The 23,295-nt window shown below is 39.7% G+C and overlaps 1 protein-coding gene across 2 annotated transcripts in view; it reads left to right on the plus strand.

Annotated features, from left to right (window-relative positions):
- Positions 1-23,295, plus strand: part of ndufaf2 (NADH:ubiquinone oxidoreductase complex assembly factor 2) — a 111,378-nt gene that overhangs the window by 60,160 nt on the left and 27,923 nt on the right. The window contains exon 2 of one of the 2 annotated variants that reach the window (XM_072251805.1): positions 19,053-19,142. In XM_072251805.1, the coding sequence (XP_072107906.1) occupies positions 19,053-19,142 (90 nt within the window). The remainder of the gene's footprint in view (positions 1-19,052; positions 19,143-23,295) is intronic. The other variant, XM_072251806.1, reaches the window with a different exon arrangement.

Genomic DNA, 23,295 nt, shown 5'->3' on the forward strand with positions numbered 1-23,295 from the left:
TAGATCCACCCTTCCCCCCCTTGTCTTCTATCATTTCAGATCTCCCCCTCCCACTTTCAAATCTCTTACTATCTTTTCTTTTAGTTAGTCCTGACGAAGGGTCTCAGCCTGCAATGTCAACTGTACCTCTTCCTAGAGATGCTGCCTGACCGCCTGACCTGCTACGTTCATCAGCAATTTTTATGTATGTTGCTTGAAATTCCAGCATCTGCAGGTTTCCTCGTGTTTGTGATATTGTTAGAGACACTTAGTTATTTCAACTGTTTGCCAGTAGCATTTTTGAGTCTGCTTTAAAAGATGCATCGGGAACAAATGTTAGAGTTATGGAGTCACACAGTACGAAAATATGCCAAAAAACATTCCCTTCAGCCTATCATGTCTATGCTGATTTATCTAAATTTATCCCTTCTACCAGAGCTTGGACGTGGCTTATAATGCCCTGATAAGTCAATTGATCATCCAAAATACTTGTTCCTGTTTTCACCACCTTTTCAGATTTCATCCAAGCCTCCTCTAAACCACTACTCTTCACCTTAAGCCTATGCCCTTTGGTCTTGGATACACTGCCTTGGGGGAAAAAAGGTTCTTTCTATCAAGGGGAATTGAGTATAAGAGCAAAGAGGTCCTTCTGCAGCTGTACTGGGCCCTGGTGAGACCACACCTGGAGTACTGTGTGCAGTTTTGGTCTCCAAATTTGAGGAAGGACATTCTTCCTATTGAGGGAGTGCAGCGTAGGTTCACAAGGTTAATTCCTGGGATGGCGGGACTGTCACATGTCAAAAGATTGGAGCGACTGGGCTTGTACTCCATTACTCGGTCCAGGATTAGTGGAATTTAGAAGGCTGAGAGGGGATCTTATTGAAACATATAAGATTATTAAGGGATTGGACACGCTGGAGGCAGGAAGCATGTTCCCGCTGATGGGTGAGTCCAGAACAGTTTAAGAATAAGGGGTAAACTATTTAGGATGGAGTTGAGGAAAAACTTTTTCACCCAGAGAGTGGTGGATATATGGAATGCTCTGCCCCAGAAGGCTGTGGAGGCCAAGTCTCTGGATGCTTTCAAGAAAGAGATGGATAGAGCCCTTAAAGATAGCGGAATCAAGGGTTATGGGGATAAGGCAGGAACTGGATACTGATTGTGGATGATCAGCCATGATCACAGTGAATGGCCTACTCCTGCACCTATTATCTATTGTCTACTACATATGTGCCTCACATCATTTACTATCCCTTATCCATACTACTTTGGAATATGGGAGAAAACAAGAGCACCAGGAAGAAGCCCACATGGTCAACAGGAGAATGTACAAGCTCCTGACAGACAGATAGCAGGAATTGAATTCATATCGCTGGCACTGCAAAGTGTTACACTAACCGCTGCACAACCATGGCGCATAGGTGGTGTGCTGACTATTACCTCAACTTAGAAAGACCTGATAGAGGCGGAGGGGGCCCAAAACATTGGCTGTTTATTCATCTCCATAGATGCTGCCTGATCTGCCGAGTTCCTCCAGCTTTTTGTGTGTGTTGGTAATCCCATCAACTAATCTGGTTATCTGCTCTGCATTTTGGATGTACTGCCAAAGTTTTTAAATTTCTTTGAGGTACAGATTTTATACAACTTGTAAAGAGGATTTCAGTTGATAGGAAACTTATTTGCTGTTAGTGGGGTCTCAAAAAAAGTCAGCCTTTTTGTTTTCCCCATTGTAAAAGGTAACAAATTAGATTGTCACCTCAAATTGTCAATGTATCAGTTTACTTTGTTCTGAGTTTGAGTGATTTAATTAAAACTTTAGCTGTTGGTTTATCTATTACAGAAGCCTGGGGACTGAATTTTACTGCCTCCCTTGTTGTTGACTACTAAGCTCCAAATGTAGGTTATACTGTATAATGATATGGTTGCTTGAAATTAATTAGGTTTGGATTTTGAAAGCCCCTAATGCAAATTGACAGTTAACTAAGTGAAAGAGGAGATAATTGATTGGAAAGATCTATACATTTAAATGGAAATGAGGCACTATCTTAATTTGAAAGTGCCTTTTTCCTTTTAATGAATATTTACAGATATATTCTCAGTAATAACAGTGCCAAGTTATTTCAGAAAGATAAACGTACTTTACATTGCACTTAATGTATTGGATTAATTCCGAAACATATTTAATTATTTTTTTATTCTCCAACCCTTTTCATAATAGTGACACTTGTGAAATGATGGGCATGCAGTTGTAGAACCTTCCAGTGTCTTTTATTGCATGAACTCATAATCATTTTTTTTAAATTAGCTTCCGTGGAAGCACCCTCACTTCTGCAATCTGTCAACAGTGTATTGAAATTTGATACCAGAGTTTGCCAAAGTTTGGTCAGATGCCACACTAAGGAGCTGTTGCTGGTGGTACTTTTTAAATGGATTATTAACCCAGGTTTTCCAGTGTTGTTTGTCATCATCCCTTAAATCTGACAGCAGCTTTGGGATAACATGAGGACGAACACCAGCACTAGGAGGAAGACAACCAGTCTTTTTGCCTACTCAGTCTCATTAAAATCACAACTCCATTTTCTTGCCACTTCTCCATACCACTTGTTTCTCCTAAGATGTAGTAATGTAGTAATTTTGCTTATGAATTAACTCTGAATATGGCTTCTCTAGGATGGGCTGTTCCAAAGCTTCATCACCCTCAATATGGTCATGTTTGATCTATTGCAGACTTCAACTACTCCTCTCTGCCAAATCCCCACAGTTCTCAATTGCTCAATCAATTAGAGTTACATAGTGCTGTTGTATAACCATTTTCTAGCTTTTTTTTCCCACATACCCATTGAAGGAGTTCAATGTACTTAGTTTAATCTTGGATGTTTTTCCTACAATTTGATTGGGCCGCAGATTAGAAATTCCTATGAAACAATGAGATGTTACATTTTTCAGGGAAACTTTGAACTTTTTTTTTCCTCAGACTGACTTGTTATAGAAATTTCGTGTTGGTCATGGAAGCAGACTGACTAGCTCATTAAAGAATGCTGACTGTAACAAAAGCCAAAATCCTGGGAATTTTAGTGTGAAAATGCACATGTGGCTGTGTGGATTTAGAGGATTTTACAGAGCCAGTGTGGTATTTCCCCACTAGGTTACCCATGTCACCAAGGTGTCAAGGACACTGAGGATCACAGTTTAATGCTGAGTTTGAGATCGTTTTCTTCATGGCACTTTTCCCTTGGATAACCAAAGACAGTGGAGATGGTGCCAAATTTCAGCATCATTCTTTGCTTTTGCTGAGGGGTAACTCAAAAGTTTCCAGCAGGTCCTCCACAAACCTAAGCCCTGTTCAGATTGAAGTCGAGCAAGGCAATGTTTTTTCTGCAACCCTCTTAGGTCCTCTTTGTTAAAGTATTGCACAAGCTGGTTGGTGGAGTAGAGATATGAAATGAGTGGGAAGCCATTAAATCTCTGCCGCTACTCCAGAACCAAGGTTGTTACTCATTCACCGAGCCCCTCAAACACGTTTTTAGGTTGACCGACAAGTTATCTTTGAATTGTTCACTAAAGTGAAACAAAAGAATGATTTTCTTGGGTGCTTTTCTTGTGATGACAAAGCCCTCTTGGACGTTGGTAATGTAGAATACAGCAAGTACAATCCATTGGCGAGACCTTTGCCAGGGAAACTGCGTGGCCTCAGTTGTTGCGCAGACCAGGCCCTCATGCTACAGTGTCATCTGTTGTAGCCACCCAGGGGAGGAGGAGCTGTAGGCAGTGTGGGAGAGAGCAGAGGCATTGGAATCTGTGCTGGGTTCAGGGCTGGCCCCTCCTATCAGTGTTGGTCTTAAGTATTCACTCGGTGCAAGACAAGCTGGATTGTGTTCGTCTGCAGCTGTACTGGCACACTCTGAGAAACTACTGTGAGCTTGTTCTTGCAGAAACATAGCTCCAGGACAGCACCCCATGTATCATCAATTTACTACAGACTTTGCCACTCATGGATTTGAGCTTTTTTTGTTACCATATGTGCTATACGGTATGTTCTGTTTTTCTTTGCATCTTGGTCCCGGAGAAGTGCTGCTTTGTTTAGCTGTATACATGTGTATGACTGAATGACAATTTAACTTGAACGGTCATTATGCCTTATGTTTGCAGGTACGATGTTGTCATTTAAGGTTAAATTGGATAGCTATATGGACAGGAAAGGAATGGAGGGTTATGGTTTGAGTGCAGGTCGGTGGGACTAGGTGAGAGTAAGCGTTCGGCACGGACTAGAAGGGCCGAGATAGCCTGTTTCTGTGCTGTAATTGTTAAATGGTTAAACAAATGTCCTCTGCCATCATTTTCCTTGCAAATGAGCTTAAATTAGAACATTGAAAACTACATCGGTGATGTTTCAGTTCACTATTTTTTTAATTTGTTTGATACAACACTGATACTTGATTTTTTTTGGAAATATAATGGAATGTAAGAAGGCCTGATAAATTATCTTAAAAATAAGAGAGAGGGATTGATATTTGCAATTTCTAAAGCATTCATGTTTTGGAAAGAATGGTGGTGTGTGTCTTTTAAAGAATTTGTTATCTTTTGATTAGGTTTCAACAGGTACATTTAATGTCAGAGAACTGTATTCAATATACACCCTGAAATTCTTTTATTCACAAAAACAGAGGAGAGCTCCAAAGAATGAATGACAGTTAAATGTTAGAACCCCACCCCCAACTACCCCTACCCATGCATAAGGAGCAGCAAAGTGACAACATCCCCTCCCCCACCAGCAAAAAAGCACTTGCACCCTCCACCGAGCACTCAAATGTGCAGCAAAGCATCAATAAAGACAGAGACTTGCAGTACCCCGGAGACTACTCGTTCACCCAGTAATTCGACATACCACAGTCTTGCTCTCTCCCTAATAAGGGAAAAAGAGGTGTCCCCTATTTCACAGCAAGAGGGGAAACGTACTAAAAACAACTCGCCGATTTATGGTGTTAAAAGTCTGTGCCCAAAGAAATCTGGTTGCTGGTCACACAGCCAGCAGCCACCTCGCTGCTTTCAATCTTCTGTGTACTGCCACGACACATCAGACGGCGGCACCAACCTAAAATCCACCCACCTCCAGGGCCACGAAAATCCGGCACCCTGAAGGTGCGCTAGTCTTCCAGGTTGCGTCCTTTGCATATCGAAAAGCGGTCGGTCTTGAAGCCCTGCAAAGAAGCAAAGTCAGCATTTAACTCCAGGTCAGGGTCTTCCAAGGAACCCTGAAAAGGGAAAAAAGAGATATTAAAGATAGAAACAGAGTTGTTTCCAAAGATGCAACTAAAGCAGTTGCCATTAGGTGCCATCATCCTAAGCTCCACCCTCTGATTAGTAGTATAAATATGGATTTATAAATTTCTCCACAACTTATTTTTGGCACCTGAATTCTCTCATGTCCCCATTGGTCAGACCTTGTCTGAGGTACTTTATGAAGCTCAGGTCATCGCACTATAGGAAAGATGTGATGATGTTGGAGAGAGCACAGAGGAGATGCACCAAGATATTACCTGGAATGGCACTTTCATTTATAAGGAGAGATTGAAGAGGTGAGGTCTGTTTTCTCTGGAGCAGAGGAGATGAAGGGGATGTATGATTGAAATAGAGCAGACTGTGAGAAACAGAGGTAGCTAAAACTAAGCAACACACAAAACTACATAGACTTGGGTCAGGTGTAAGAAATTTAGAAGGGATGTGAGGGCAACCTTTTTCACCCAGATCTTGGAATGCACTACCTCATAGACTGGTGGAAGCAGAGTAGTTGACAACAATAAATAAATGTCCAGATGAGCACTTGGATTGACTAGACATAGAAGTTAATGGGTCTAGTGCGTGTAAATGTGTTTCACATGGATGGATTGAGGTGATAGGCTGTATGGTCTGTTACTAAGATGTTTATTACTGATTCCAGGACTCTATTTAAGAGCCAGAAAGATCACATATTTGGTCTCTATGTTGATTCCATTTTGGTTGATGTAGTAAAATGATCAAATTGCATTTATGTCATGCCTTCAATAGTCCAGTTTTGTGAAGTGCTGTGTCATTAAGGAATTAATAGAGGGGGACATGGCATCCAAATTTATGCCTAGCAAGCTTCCACATGTGATGATGTGACAATGATATGATAATCTGATTTAATGACATTGTTTTGGAGATGAATTTTGGCCAGGACATAATGGATAACTATTGTGTCCTTCAAATTAATGGCATGGGAATTTTCTCTCCCACCTTGGAATGCAGATAAGACATCAGCTTAAGTTTTGAAATAGTACACAAAAATGCAGCATTCCTCGGTATTGTCAGCCTAAATTTTTGCGCTCAGATCATTGGATTACGACTGGAATCCACATCTCTCCAACTTTTACCCAGGTTTATGCTTTAAAACTTAATGAGATGGCTTATCTGCACTCAGTCAAAGGGTGCCTTGATGTCAAAGATATTCTCTATCACCTCATCTCTGGAATTTGGAACTTGGGGTCCATGTTTCAGTCAATATTAAATATACCTGATTAAACAATAATTAATTATTGATTAAACAATGGCTGATACTGATGAACAAATTGGTAATTGTGCTTCTTGATAGGAGAATAACAACCTTCTTTTTCTTTTGATGATTTGATCTACAAATATATAATTATTGATATTTAGCCAAGGTAGGATCATGTATTTCCCAGTCAGCAGCTGCGATGTAGATATACAAATAAAAAAGGGTCATTTTGTGTACTTTACAAGAGGATAACTGTAAAAACCTTATCTTGATATCAGGAGTTGACCAGACCAGTAAGGAGAAATTTGGGGCTAAACAAATAAGTCTAAGAATTATTAATATATGTTTTGTAAAGAATTTTGACCTTTTCAAGTGATTAGATTGCATTTCTTTTTCAGTGAAATAAATCTAGGGTTGCAATGTAGCATACCTACACTGTTGAATGTATTTTATGATTGTGCAGCACAGAAGAAAGATGGTGGATAATGTGGTTATTATGTGTTTGATATTTTCTCTGCAGCGCATCATTTATCACTTTAGGCAAAAGTAAGAAAATGGGGAATATAACTATGTTGAATATTACAAGATATATCATTGCTTCATTTTATTGTGACACTACTGTATTACATATAGAAACCAATTAGAGCATAAGGTATCATTAATTTATTCACACTAGACTATTGTGTGCCTTTGGCATCTTTACAAATCTTTCAGCTATGCTGTAATATTTTACATCGTGTAGACTGATACATATTCATAATTCACTTGATTTCTAGATGTACTTTAAACAAACGCTCTGACGGGAAGCATCAGATATTTCTTTTTAGGAATGCTGCAGCTGAAATCCACAGGCACAGCCATGGGTAGTTCAGTAAGCAACATAATTTCAAGATGTTTAAAAAAACATCTGTCAATATTCAGAATCAGTGAAACCCATACAGCAGACTCTGATTGCAAGTGCACTTTCCCTTAAGAAAACTGAAGTAGGGACTGGTTTACAAGTACGATTGAAACGCAGAGGCATAATTTAGACCTCCACTCATGACGATCCTGCTGCCGAATGTGCAGTCTCGGAGCAAGATTGCAGTACCTGCAGGACATCAGGGATTGCTGTGTACTTTGTTTCACGGAAACATGGTTAACCTCTGCTATTTCATATGCAGTGCTGCAACCCAGTGGTTTCACCATTCACTGCAAAGACATGACAATCAGTCTTTGAAAGGTATAAGAGGTGGAGGATGCTTTTTGATTAACTCGTCATATTGCACAGATGTGGTTCTGTTTCAATCCTGCTCACTTGACCTGGAACATCTAGCCATCAAATGACATCTGTTTTATCTGCCGATGGAGTTTTCTGCCATTATCCTGATAGTGGTATACATTCACCTCAGGCCAGTGTCAGGCAAGCACTGGATGAGCTGAGCAACGTGATCAGCAGTCACAAAACAGACCCTGATGCCTTCCTCTTCACTGCGGGGGAGTTCAACCAAGCCATCTTGAAGTCTCTGATCAGTTACCACCAACATATTACCTGTGGAACTAGAGGAGCTAACACACTTGACCAATGTTATACTACCATCAAGAACAGTCACTGTGCCATCCCACGCTCACACTTTGGAAAGTCTAATCACTTGGCTGTACTTTTACTCCCAGCATATAGGCAGAGACTAAAGACCACAGCACTAGTGGTGAGTTGATAACTGAGTGATGAGTATCAGGCCGGCCACTTGACTGTGTCATCAAAGCTGGCCTAAACTTTGACCACATATACCCACTTAACATATCTACATGTAGGCAATCATCAACAACAGAAATATACACTAATAGTTATTGGTCTGTTCTTCATTGCCCCAGAGGAAATTCTGCCAACTCTAGGGCCCTAATGCCCGCTCAATCAAATTACCTAGCTCAACAATAATGTGGTATCAAATCCTGATCTTCCCAGTCACTTGAAAACAGTTTCTTGTGTCTAATGGCTTCAATTGAAACTAAAATTGGTTTAGAAATAGCATGGATCCATGGCATAGTTATGTTTCCCTCCTGTAATTGATATTTTGTATTTAAATTTTCATTTAATAGATTAGATTGAAGGCTTTAGAGGATCAAATGTATGGTTAATTATGTGAGGCTTGAATGAGCATTTTGGACATGCTGTTGAGAATACATATGTAAGTGAACTGTGTCCAGAAACATTATCCGGAATCAGCACTATTGAAGATCAAATCTTCAATAGCGATGTGGAAAGCTTGTAAATGAAAATAGTTTTCATTGGATCAGTTCATGCAAGACGAAGTATTATAAAAGGGGAAAATCTAGATGCATTATATTTTTACCATGTTAGAATTTTTATTGCTCGTTTGATAATGATGTATTGTTGTGTGTGGAGATAAATATGCAGTGCCTCTGTCACCATGAGAATGTGGTAACAGTACTCTCTTTTAAATATCTGCACTTTACTACAAAGCATCTTGTGTATCTATAAGGTTTTCTATTGTGGTAGAATTATTGTTGGAGATGAAATAAGTACAAGTGATTACAATGGTTCCATTTGCCCAACTGTCTGCATAAGTTGTAACATTACAACTTTAATTTAGATAAAATGTACTGTAGTTGCAAGAATGTATGTGTTTTATCAAATGTTTATACTGTAATATTTACTGTAAATGTTTATACTGTAATATTTCTGCAGAATTCTAGGCACCTATTGTGAAATTAGCACAATACACCATTTTCTACCATTCTCTATTAAACTATTTGGATTACACAGACTCTTTGCAGGGTCTGGAGAAGATTTGGTGCAAATCTATTGATCTGATACAGTGTAAAAGCCTTTGCAAATGTCTAAACATAGGAAGAAAACTGGCACGGGTTATTTTTCTAAAATGTAGACTTCGAAAATACATAGTTAGTTTGAAGGCTTTAAAAGAGACTTGAGTTGATATAGTGTCTCTTACAATCTCAGGATGTCTTAAATTATTTTTCACTCATGAACATTTTCTTAGCTATGTATTTGCTGGAGAATGGTTATCTTCCAAAACTATCTGTCCTTGTGTACTGGTTAAGCCACACTAAACATGAAGCATAAGAAAATGAGAGGAGAAGCAGTCCTTCAATCCTGCTGCCCCATTGAATATGATTTCTGCCAGCCTCAGTTTCTTTTCTACGTCATTTCCATACCCATTTATTTAAATTCAAAAATTCAAAGTAAATGTATTATCAAAGTACATATAGTATATGTCATCATATATAACTTTAAGATTCATTTTCTTGTGGGCATTCACAGTAAATACAAAAAAACATGATGGGATCAGTTACAGGCCACATCCAACAAAACGGACAAACAACCCCTGTGCAAAAGACAACAAACTGCAAATAGGAAAAGAAAAAAAAAAAAAATAAGCAATAATTATTGAGAACATGAGATGATGAGTCCTTCAAAGTGAGTCCATAGGCTGTGGGAACAGTTCAGCAATGGAGCGAGTGAAGTTATCCCCTTTGGTTCAATAGCCTGATGGTTGAGGGGTAATAACCGTTCCTGAACCAGGTGGTGGAGGTCCTGAGGCTCTTGTACCTTCTTCCTGATGGCAGCAGTGAGAAGAGAGTGAAGCTTGGATGGTGGGGATCCTTCATGATGGATGATGCTTTAGTACTACATGGAGATGTAGTCCATGTTGGGGGGCTTTACTTGTGATGGACTGGACTGTATTCACTACTTTTGTCGGCTTTTGCAGTGAAGGGCATTGGTACTTCCATACCAGGCTATGATGTGACCAATCAGGATGCTGTCCACCATATATCTACAGAAGCTTTGGATGACATGCCAAATCTTTGCAAACTGCTGTGCTCACTTCATAAAGGAACTTCAATCCTGGACCCAGGACAGATCCTCTGAAATGAAATTATTTCTATTTCTTAATTTATCATATATTTATCTACTTCCACTGAGTACTTCCAATGATCTGACCCTATCACCTGCTGGGGTAGAGAATTCCAGAGATTCATCGCCCTCTGGCAGAAGTTTCTCTGTACTCTGTTTTAAATAACTGGTCTTTTGTAGTGAAGTCCCATAGCATTTTTCCCACTGATTATATGTAGTTACAATTAATATTTATATTTATATGGATCATGCATATCAGAATGCAGTGATGAATAATTGGACTAAATTTAGTCAGTTATGCCTAAAGATTTATCTCAGAGAGCTTGTCTTTTCGGCTGGAGCTTTGAACTTGAATTAGAAATTCAAGTAGGTCTGGATGCTATGAATTTTAAGCTGCTATTGACAACTGTGTTTGTCAATATGCTGTATCTCATGATTTCCATAAGGAATTATAGTGACCAGGCAAAAAGGTTATAAATAGCAACTGTAGGCTGAAAGGGGAAAAAAATCTTGCATTTTGTACAAGTAAAGCAATAATGTGAATTCTGAGTTATTGTTGCTTGAGCTGTGGTAGATATTGTAGCGGAATCAGCTAGGATATTTGTGATGCTCTTCTGATCGTGATCATTGAGACTGATGCCAATCCAGCTTACGAAGGGGTTCAGGTCATCAGAGATGATATCAGAGGTGTTACAATAACTGCTTCAGTTTGAGGTATAGTTTGTTCAGAGAGTAAAAACATAAATGCTTTGTGATCATCTAAATAGCTGAGGCCCAGGAAGGCATCATAAAGGGAGCAAGGTCACAAGATAAGAGACACTTCAACCCATTCTCATTCACATTAAATAGGCAATGGAAACAAAGTCAAGCAGAAAATGGGTTCAAAATATGGTAAAAGGCCAAATGTAAGGATCCTTATAATTACAATAAATGTATACTGTACCTATAACAGGATAGATGTTATTGAAAATAGTTTTAATTGGGTAACATTTAAATTTTCTTAGACAAAACAACAGAGTGCTGATCTGAGAAGTACAATAAATATTGCAGGGTATTTGACATTTAGGAAGTAAAGGTTAAAAAAAGAAAGGAGGTGATATTGCTATGGGATTTGGAGAGGACCTTGGCTCAGTAGATCATGATACAGAATTGGAATAAATTTGGATGGTGCTAAGCAGGTAAGGTTGGTTGGAGTTGCTTAAAGCCCTCTAGTTGGTGTTGTTATGAGCACTGTATAAATGAGAAAATTAAAGTGTATTTAGTACTTCAAACTACTTAACAATGAACAGGATGAATTCCTGTAATGTATAAGAGATCGATTTCTTGAGTAGTAAATTAAGAAAATTTGGATGGAATAGACTATTTTAGATCCGAGCATTGAACAAGGAAGGTTTAATTAAAAGCCTTGTTGGAAAGGAGTTCCTCAGTAAAAGTGACCATAATATGATAAGCTTAGAAAACGGTGCATTTCAATTTTAATCTGGTGCATTCAGTGTAAACAAAGAAAACCATGATGGTACAAGTGCCAGTGCTCCAGTGAAAGCACAAGAAATTGAACCTACTGAGTATCAAGGAATCATGGGAAGCATAAGCTGGTAACCCATTGCCAAATCATTGAAATGATAAACAATCGGAAAATAAATTATCAGAGTTTTACTTTATTGGGAAATGCTGGTGTTCAAAGGGTCCCGAGTCTCCTAGCACAAATAACACTAATAGATAAAGTGCAGATGAAGAAAGCAAATGGTGTGATGGCTTTTATGACCAAAGGATTTGAATTCAAGAGTTAAAACATGTTTCACTGCAATTGTGCAGGGCATTGGTGAGATGATAGATGGAGTATTGTGTACAATTTTGGTTTGTCTACCTAGTTGCCGTAGGATAAGCACAGAATAGATTCACCATACTGCTTCCTGGAATGGAGGTGAGGGCCACTCGTATGAAGAGAGATTGTATAGACTGGGCCTCTGCTCTCTGGAGTTTAAAATTAGACATGATTTCATTGAAATGTACAAGATTCTTAGAGGGATCAACAGGGCAGACATAGAGAATATGTTCCCCTTGGCTAAGCAATCTAGAATGAGGAATCATAGGGCTAGACAATGTAGAACTAAAATCAGAAATTTTTCATTCAGAGGGTGGTGCCAGTTCAGAATTCCTACTCCAGTAGACAGTGACAACTCAGTCAATGATTATATTCAAGAAAGCGTTTGACATATGTCTGGATGTTAAGGGGCATTGAGAGATATGAGGATAGTGCTGGAAAATGGTAGAAGCTGAGCCATGATTTTGTTAAATGGTAGAATGTACTCCAGGTTTAAATGCCTACAATGCTCCTAGTGTTTATTTTCAAATAAAGGAAGAATAAACAAACATTTTAAGTAAATGTTTCAAATTGCTCATGGGAAATTAATAAAAGAAAATTAAGAATCATGCAATGTAATTATAAGATTTGTGGATTGAAATAATTAAAGCTTCCAAACATAAACTGTAAGTTGATAGTGCCTTGAGTGTTTGAGAGTAAAATGAGTGACTAACACTTGAGCATTACAAGTTAATCATTTGATGTCTCATTAAATTTTCTACATCGCAGCGTTGGGCTACGTAGTAATGTGTTTGAATTCAAACCTGTCAGTGACTAACAGGACAAACACCATTCTTAATTAGAGTGCTAGTCTTTCATAATAATAACATTTCCAGTTTTAAATCTGTATCCAGCATTATCACAGTTTTATTGCAACTAGGAGAAGCTGAAATTATAGCATCCTTTAGAGTTTGCAGATGTCAATACTTGTTTATCAAAGGTGTTTAATTTCTGATAAATTATTGATTACAGAAATATCAAAAAACAGCAAAAGGGCATTCATGTTCTCAAGTCCTTTCCGGTTCTTGTACACCAATCCCATTGGTTTCATTCCTCTGCTCTTTCACTCTAGTATTACAAATTATCCAGTCATCTTTTCAAAACCCTGTTTGATGCTCATGGCAGTGAGTTATAGGTCATGACTAGTTTTCCTGTATTTTTTTTTCACTTATTTTGTCCCATACTACTTAAAACTTACACTTTTAAGAACAACTTTTTATTTGACCCAAGTCCATCATGGTCTTGGAAACCTATGTCAAATTTCTTCTCAATCTTCTTTCCAACAAGAATAATCAGCCTCCACTAGTTCTGTGCCGTAGCTCTTCTCGTTGAATTGTCTTTTCCAAGAGCTTTCTTTATATTTCAGTGCATTAAGTTTCACCTTTCACTTCCCTACCCATTTTAGTAATCTTTTAGTTTCCTTTTGCAGTGTATCAACCTCTACCTTGATCGATCCCACATCAACCCCACTTCTCTCCTTGGTGGCACTTATTACTTACAAGTAAAGAAAGTGTTTTGTGCTTATTAACCACATTCATTCTTCAATTTCTCTCTTTCATTTACCCCTCAGCTTATTATAGAATCCTAGAAAAGTATAGCATGGAGATGATCCTTATTAGACCCAACTCACCCATGTCAACCACGATGTTTACCTCAGCTACTCTTATTGGCTGGCATTAAGCCTGTCTTTCCTAACCAGATACCTATCCAATTGCCTTTTAAATATTGTAATTAATTGTATCTGACTCTACCATCTCCTCTGGTAACTTGTCCAGATATTTAGCACCCTGTTTGTCCAAAAATACACCCCCTCAGATCTCAAACAAGAGAAAATCTGCGGATGCTGGAAATCCAAGCAACACACACAAAATGCTGGAAGAACTCAGCAGTCCAGGCAACATCTATAGCAAAGAGTACAGTCAACATTTCGGGCCGAGACCCTGCATCAGGACTGGAGAATAAAAAGACGAGGAGTCCGAATTCAGCAAGGCATCCATGCAAGGCTTATTGAGAAAGTAAGGAGGCATGGGATCCAAGGGGACATTGCTTTGTGGATCCAGAACTGACTTGCCCACAGAAGGCAAAGAGTGGTTGTAGACAGGTCATATTCTGCATGGAGGTCGGTGACCAGTGGTGTGCCTCAGGGATCTGTTCTGGGACCCCTACTCTTTGTGATTTTTATAAATGACCTGGATGAGGAAGTAGAGGGATGGGCTAGTAAGTCTGCTGATGACACAAAGGTTGGAGGTGTTGCGGATAGTGTGGAGGGCTGTTAGAGGTTACGGCGGGGCATTGATAGGATGCAAAACTGGGCTGAGGAGTGGCAGATGGAATTCAACCCAGATAAGTGTGAGGTGGTTCACTTGGGTTGGTCAAATATGATAGCAGAATATAGTATTAATGGTAAAACTCTTGGCAGTGTGGAGGATCAGAGGGATCTTGGGGTCTGAGTCCATAGGACACTCAAAGCAGCTGCGCAGGTTGACTCCGTGGTTAAGAAGGCATACGGTGTATTGGCCTTCATCAATCGTGGAATTGAATTTAGGAGCCGAGAGGTAATGTTGCAGCTATATAGGACCCTGGTCAGACCCCACTTGGAGTACTGTGCTCATTTCTGGTCTTCTCACTATAGGAAGGATATGGAAGCCATAGAAAGGGTGCAGAGAAGATTTACAAGCATATTGCCTGGATTGGGGAGCATGCCTTATGAGATTAGGTTGAGTGAACTCAGCCTTGTCTCCTTGGAGTGACGGAGGATGAGAGGTGACCTGATAGAGGTGTATAAGATGATGAGAGGCATTGATCGTGTGGATAGTCAGAGGCTTCTTCTCAGTGCTGAAATCGTTGCCACAGGAGGATATGGGTTTAAGGTGCTGGGGAGTAGGTACACAGGAGATGTCAGGGAACACACATAAAAATTGCTGGTGAACACAGCAGGCCAGGCAGCATCTATAGGAAGAGGTACAGTCGACGTCAGGGGTAAGTTTTTTTACTCAGAGAGTGGTGAGTGTGTGAAATGGGCTGCTAGTAACGGAGCTGCTGGCAGGGATGACAGCAGAGCAGGATCTGCTACAAAAGGATCCTTTTCTGCTTGGTTGCCAGTGACCGGTGGTGTTCTGCAGAGGTCTGTGTTGGGACCGCTTCTTTTTATGCTCTATATCAATGGTTTAGAACAGTGGTCCCCAATCTCCGGGCCACAGACCGACACCGGGCTGCGAAGCATGCAGGGGTGCAGTGGTAGCTGAAACACACCCAGCACATCTTTAAGAAAAAAGCCAGTGGCACCTAATTAATTAGCTTGTTTATTTCGGCTTTTTTCTTAAAGATGTGCTGGGTGCATTCCGGCTACCATTGCACCCCTGCATGCTTCGCGGCCCGGAGATTGGGGACCACTGGTTTAGAAGGTAGAATAGATGGCTTTGTTGCTAAATTTGCAGATGATTTGAAGATTGGTGGAGGGACAAGTAGTGTTAAGGTAACAGGAAGGCTACAGAAGGACATAGATTGGGAGAATGGGCAAGAAAGTGGCAAATGAAATACAGTGTTGGAAAATGCATGGTTATGCACTTTGGTAGAAGAAAAAATGTGCAGACTATTTTCTAAATGGGGAGGGCACCCAAAAATCTAAGATGCAAAGGGGCTTGAGAGTCCTTGTGCAGGATTCCCTGAAGGTTAACTTGAGGGTAGTGTCAGTGATGAGGAAGGCAAATGCAATATTATTATTCATTTCAAGTAGTCTAGAATACAAGAGCAAGAATGTAATTCTGAGGCTATATAAGGCACTGGTGAAGCCTCACCTTGAGTATTGTGAACAGTTTTGGGCCCCTCATCTTATAAAAGATGTGCTGGCATTGGAGAGGGTTCAGAGGAGGTTCACAAGGATGATTCCAAGAATAAAAGGGTTATCATATGAAGAATGTTTGATAGCTCTGTGTCTGTACTCGCTGGAATTTAGAAGGATGAGGGCAGATCTCATTGAAACTTTCTGAATACTGAAAGGATTGGACATGGTAGATGTGGAAAGGATATTTCCCATTGTGGAGGGACTCTGGGACAAGAGGGCATAGCCTCAGGATAGAGGGATGTCCATTTAAAACAAAGAAGCGGAGAAATTTCTTTAGCCAAAGGGTGGTGAATTTGTGGAATTTATTACCACAGGCAGCAGTGGAGGCCAGGTCATTGAGTGTATTTAAGGCAGAGCTTGTAAGGTTCCTGATTGACCATGGCATGAAAGTTTACAGGGAGAAGGCCGGGCAGTGGGGCTGAGGAGGGAGGAAAAGGGTAAACCGTGATTCAATGGCAGAGCAGACTCGATGGGCCAGTTGGGCTCATTCTGCTCCGATGTCCCATGGTCTTACCTTAAACAGGTGCGCTCTAATTTTAGACTCCCTGTCCTGGGAAAGAGATGGTAACCATCTAGTTGTCTATTTCTTGTTTCTCATAATTTTATAAACATTTAAGGGTATCCATCAGCTTCCTACATTCCAGAAAGAATAAACCCAGACTTTGCAATCTCTCCTTATAACTACAATCCCCCATTACAAGCAACATCCTGGCACATCTTTTCAAACTGTCTATTGCTATCACATCCTTCCTGTAGTATGGCAACTGGAAATGTACCCACTATTCTAAGTGCAGTCAAACCAGTATTTTGCACATTTGTACAGGGCCCTGGTGAGACCACATCTGGAGTATTGTGTGCAGTTTTGGTCTCCAGGGTTAAGGAAGGACATCCTGGCTGTGAAGGAGGTGCAGCGTAGGTTCCACTAGGTTGATTCCTGGGATGTCCGGACTGTCTTACGCAGAGAGGTTCGAGAGACTGGGTTTGTACACGTTGGAATTAAGGAGATTGAGGGGGGATCTGATTGAGACATATAAGATTATTAAGGGATTGGACAAGATAGAGGCAGGAAATATGTTCCAGATGCTGGGAGAGTCCAGTACCAGAGGGCATGGTTTAAGAATAAGGGGTAGGTCATTTAGGACAGAGTTGAGGAGGAACAACTTCTCCCAGAGAGTTGTGGAGGTGTGGAACGCACTGCCTCAGAAGGCAGTGGAGGCCAATTCTCTGGATGCTTTCAAGAAGGAGCTAGATAGATATCTTATGGATAGGGGAATCAAGGGTTATGGGGACAAGGCAGGAACCGGGTATTGATAGTAGATGACCAGCCATGATCTCAGAATGGCAGTGCAGGCTCGAAGGGTCGAATGGTCTACTTCTGCACCTGTTGTCTATTGTCTAATTACAGCTTGACCTCCCAACTCCCAATTGCCTTGGCATTTGGAATATTTGCCTTCCTAGACCTTTTTCATTGCCCTATCCACCCGTGTCACTATTTTCAGGGAAATATGGGAGTAGCCCCCAGGTCTCACTGTACATCAACACATTTAGTCAATATTTGACCACACAAAGTGCATTACCTCATTATATTCAATCCAATTCTCTCAAATTATTCATCTTGTATACATTATATTCCAACTTCATATTCCATCATATTCCAAATTTCCTTTTGTCATACATGATCTGGCTTTATTTGCCCTATCATCCTTCCTTATGAAGTTTTTCTTTCAATTGCTACTAGTCCTTCCACATTATTAATAAAAATCTTATGATGGTTACTGTTTCCAGTTGTACTTGAGATACCATGTTCCCCAGAACAGGATCAGGTATTTCCTCCTTTCTCATTTGGACCAGAACCTCCTTATTAAGTTCTTCTGAAGACAATTTCTTTAGCATTTCCTTTAACATTCTTCCATTTAAAATCAGGAAAAGCTGAAATTCCCTCATGTCACCACTTCCTTTTTTGCACATTGCTGTAATTTTCCTATTTGATAACTCATAGGATACCACTAGTAGCATGAAAGCTCTCTTTTATTCTTAACTTGAAAATGATTATATTCTTTATTACCATCAACAACCTCATGCACCAGTACCATGATCGCTTCCTTCATCAGTACTGCCATGCTGCCAACTTGTTTTCCTTTTCTTCCTTTCCTGAGTACATGGTATTCAAGAAGGAGGGAGGAGAAGATGGCGATGCGACGCAGCTCGCAGCGGCCACTCCGGTGGTGATGTCTGTTATTTGTCAAGTAGGGTGCCGTGCACAATCCTGATTTGATGGAGACGGACGTGAGAGCACGGTGAAACTTCTGAAATGCCTGCTTCGCTGCTGCTGCTACTGTGTGGTCCAGAATCTCCGGAGGGGAAGGCCCCAAGTCCTGGGTTTTGCTTGTTGCTCGGTGGCCAGGGCGGAGTCGAAGCGCTCGGCAGAGGATGGTGCTCGGAGAGGCTGTGTTGGAGGGGCTGGTCGGAGGCTCGAAGTCTTTGGACGGACTCAGAGTCCGCTGCAGTCGGGTGCTTCCAATGGTGCTGCATGGGCAAGTTGGCGGCACTTGGAGGTTCATGGCAGGCAGAGTTTCTCCCTTCTGCCACCTGCATGAGATGATGAGTCTATCAAAACTTTGAGACTTTTTTTTACCGTGCCCATGGTCTGCTCTTTATCAAATTACGGTATTGCTTTGCACTGTTGTAACTATATGTTATAGTTATGTAGTTTTGTCAGTTTTAGGCTTGGTTTGTCCTGTGTTTCTTGTGATATTATTCTGGAGGAACATTGTATCATTTTTTTAATGCATACATTTCTAAATGACAATAAACGAGGACTGAGTGTCCTCATAATCTTAAAAAAAAGATTATTTGCAAAATCCTGTTCTGGTTTTTGATCCACGTTTCAGTTACCACTACATCATAATCCCACAAAGCTATTTGTGCCTCCAGGTCTACAACCTAATTCACCATACTTTGTGTTCGGTCCTAGGACAGATGATTCGCTCAAGAAGAATAATAGAAACAGTCAATCCAAAAGAAATTGAATATGAACTTGGAAATATTCCCCTTGAATGGGAAGGTAAGAATTTACTTTTTCAGCATGCAAGCTCAGAATGCGTCATGACCGGTTGTGCTCGGTGACTGTCTACAAAATCTACTGTAACATTTACAATACCTCTCACAAGAGCATTTTCAACTAGATGGATCAGTGTCATGTGTTAGTCTTGCTGGGTCTGTATACTCAAAACTGCACCTTCAATCAAATGGTGAGCTGCAGCAGCTGAAAGTGACAGCTCACCACCATCTGCTCAGGGGGACTTATCATGTGTAATAATCAACCTTGCCATGATCTACAAATGCTGTAAAACAAAATCTTAAAAACAAAATCTAAAAACTAAAACTAAAATAGAGAGACGAGATTTGCAGATACTGGAAATCTTGAGCAACCCGCACAAAATGCTGGAGGAACTTAGCAGGTAGAAACTAATGCTGTTTGTGTGCACTTTATTAATAAAACAAGCTATCATCTATATTCTTGTACTGTATCCATGTTGTTTTAACAATAGGCAGTAGAGACACAAGATACAAAGTGTCATGATGAAGGGTCTCAGCCTGATGCATCGACTGTCAAATTCCCTCCATAGATACTGCCTGATCTGCTGAGTTCCTCCAGCATTTTGTGTAGCTTAAAAATAGAAAGAACCTTGTAAATGTAAATATTTGTTAAAAGCAGGAATACTTTCATCCTTGCCCACTGTCGTCCTTTCCTTGAATCCATATGTTCGCCATTAGACAGACTTACCCCAACTAGAACAGGTGAAGCAGCTTCTTTTTATCAGCTAGAATTTATTTGAAGTATATTAAAAATTAACACTGATTAAATGAGAAAAGGCTTTGTATAGAACTGATAAACTACACATGGCACTGAACCACATTGGTCATGTCTGTGACCTTGAATCCTAGGATTGTAGTGTTTACTAATTCCTTCCACATATCAATTCTGCATTTCTTGTATAGCAATTGTCTCCTTCAATGAATTTTGTTGACTGCTTAAAGGAGCAATCCATTTGTGAACATGTAGCCAAGTTTTGTTTTGAGGTGGAAGAGGATAGGATTCATCATAATGTGACATTCTGTGTAAATATTCCTTGATGTATTTTCATCACTGCTCCTTGTTTCAACTGATGTTTTTCAAAAAGGCATTTTTTAAAACTTAAAAATCATACCTATCGATGACATTCAGATTGATTTTTTTTTCCAGTTTCATAAATTTGAAGGAATTAAGAATTTGTGTGTTAGTACTAGACGTGCTCACCTCCCATTGCTTCCTCTAAACTGAACAGATATTCAGATGTTCACACCTACAACTACAAAAATGCAGCCTGTTTTGTTAAGGCAAGTGCAAGGTGGAAACTTCCATTAGTTTAGAACAGTGGACAAGTTATCTTATTACATGATGGGTTAGAATATAAATAGGTGCAGGAGTGGGCTATGTGGCTTCTCAAGCTTCCTCTGTCAGTAGCATTTTTGGCTGATTTGATTTTGACCTCTGCTCCACTTTCTTTCCTGGTTTCTAATACCCTTAATTCCTCTAAGTACCAAAACCAAATACCAAGATAGACTGTAAGAAAGGGTGTTGGGATCCGGGGCAAGAGCCAATTTTTTTTTTGTTTGTTTTTGTTTTTGTTTGTTTGCTCACTCTCCACAATGGTCACTCCTCTGTCCATGGCACTGGGGCTATGAAGGCTGCCCCAGCTGCTGTGCTCCGTGCCTGCTAATATGATGAGCTGATAAACAAGGCTTAGGGCCTATGCTGAGCTGCTCCGGAGTTCACATCTGAGGACTCAGTTTTGGTTCGCTTCAATTGTTTGCACGGTTTGTGTTTTTTTTTCTTTCGTATTGGGTGTTGGTCTTTTATTCGTATTTTTATTCTTTTTTTAAAATTAGGTTCTTTCAGGTTTCATCTCTGTAAAAAGGAAACTAATCTAACAGAAATGGAGAATTCTTTCAGGAAAACTTTCTGTAGGATTACCCACTGTAGTAATCGGCAGTTTTTGGGCTGGTGACTCTTCATCTTGAAGGCTTGGGCTAGTGAGTGAGAGCTGCAGATAGGACATACCTCGGTCTTAAAGTAATTTCTATATATAAAGAGCTTGCAAAACCAATATTCTCTTTTTGCTCTTTTTCCACTTGAAAAGCAATGTACTGTTTGTTTTTATGGCATAAAATGAGCAAGAACCAGGTTACTTCTGGATAACTTGCTGAACTATTCAGGTGTAGTTAAGAAGACAAAACAGTCTTTGGGATTAAAAATCTAAGGCTTGATGATATGTTCATGGCTGGCCCATTGTTCATTCCTAATTTCCCCTGCACCACTCCTTCTCCGAGTGATAATAGTGAAACAAATAGTACAATCTCTACTTTGTTAAGAGTTAAGATTCGGTATGACATCTAAAACTTTGACAAACATACATGTGTAGTGGAGGGTATATTGACTTGCTGCATCAGAGCCTGGTATAGAAAATACCAATACCCTTGAACAGAAAATACTATAAAATGTAGTGGATCCCACCCAGTCCATCACAGATAAAGCAAATCTACATGGAGTGTTGTCACAGGAAAGTAGCATCCACCATCAGGAAGAAGGTATAGAAGCCTCATACCACCAGGTTCAGGATCAGTTATTTCCCTTCAGTCATCAGGTTCTTGAATGAGAGGGGATAACTTCACATGTTCTATCACTGAACTGTCCCCTTAACCTATGGACTCACTTTCAAGGACTCTTTATCTAATGTTCTCGATATTTATTGCTTATTTATTTATCATTAATATTTTTTTCTTTTGCACTCGCACAGCTTGTTGCTTTTGCACACTGGTTGTCAGCCCAGTTGGTGTTGTCTTCTATTGATTCTATTTTGATTATTGGATTTATTGAGTATGCCTACAAGAAAATGAATCTCAGGGTTGCAATTGGTGACATACATGTATTTTGATAATAAATTTATTTTGAATTTTGAACTTTGAACAGTCCAATAATGTCATGCATACTATTATTTATTTTCATTCAAGGTTTATTTAATTACTTGAATCAGATTTATGAATATTAATTTAATACCAATCCCACTCAGTGGGTAGATACTGATTTATACTATCGGGAGTGGGATGTGGTTGGGAGGCAATGTGTAGAATTATTTTACCCACATTGATACTGACTTTCTTGAGGAATTGGCGGATTTGTCAAAACGGGAAAATGGATAGCTGGAATGAGAAGAAGAATGTTTTTCTTCGAAACTTTTAGACCAGCCTAAGAAATTCCTTGTATTTCTCCCAGTTAGAAGAGGGGTTACTCTTCAAGTGTACCTCATAGTCTGTAATATATGGCTTTGGGTAATGAAAGACATTATGAATTGTCACATTTTATTTACGGGGTATCTGTCTCACGAGTGTTGATTTTTTTTTTATTCTCTTGGTATAAAATAGTGCAAGAAGTAAAGCACAGTTTGCTATTGGTACGCCTTTCCTCACTGTTTATTCCAGCTTGTCTCCAACTCGCCATCAGCAGTGTACCATTGTGTATTGGAATACGTACTCACATCGCCATAGGTTTACTGTCCATTCATATCATATTTGGCTACTGTAACAGTATTTGTATGGATTCACAGTCCCAAAATGAGGTCTAATAAATTTACTTGATTTTCATGAATCAGTGGAACAGAAACTGAAACAGATGCATCACAGAAGCATGATTAAGTTGAGGTAACAAATTTGTCCTCGAGTCAGGCCTTTTCCTTTCCAGTTTCAATATTATCCATCATTAATTTAATATATAATTCTCCCTTTTAGAACAGAAATAAAGGAGTTCAATGTCCAGGTAAAACGATTCAATTACTGTTAGTCACAAATTAAAAAAAAATAAAGAAATGAGAATGTGTTTAAAAAGTTGATAAGATTTTTCTATAAAATTGTTACTCTTTGTTCCAGCAGGAAAATAACCAGTTAATATCAAAGCCAAGGCTCCTTAATGTTCCTGCAATGTTCCAGATGGTATCAGAAATCTTAGTCAGTAAATATTTAAATGAACACTACCATAAGATATAGGAGCAGAAGGCCATTCGACCCATCGAGTCTGCTCCTCCATTCAACTATGGACTGATCCATGTCCTTTGATGCCCTGGCTAATCAAGGACCTATCTATCTCTGCCTTAAATGCACCCAATGACTTGGCCTCCGCA

This window comes from Mobula birostris, chromosome 3 (assembly GCF_030028105.1).
Source record: "Mobula birostris isolate sMobBir1 chromosome 3, sMobBir1.hap1, whole genome shotgun sequence".
Taxonomy (NCBI): Eukaryota; Metazoa; Chordata; class Chondrichthyes; order Myliobatiformes; family Myliobatidae; genus Mobula; species Mobula birostris.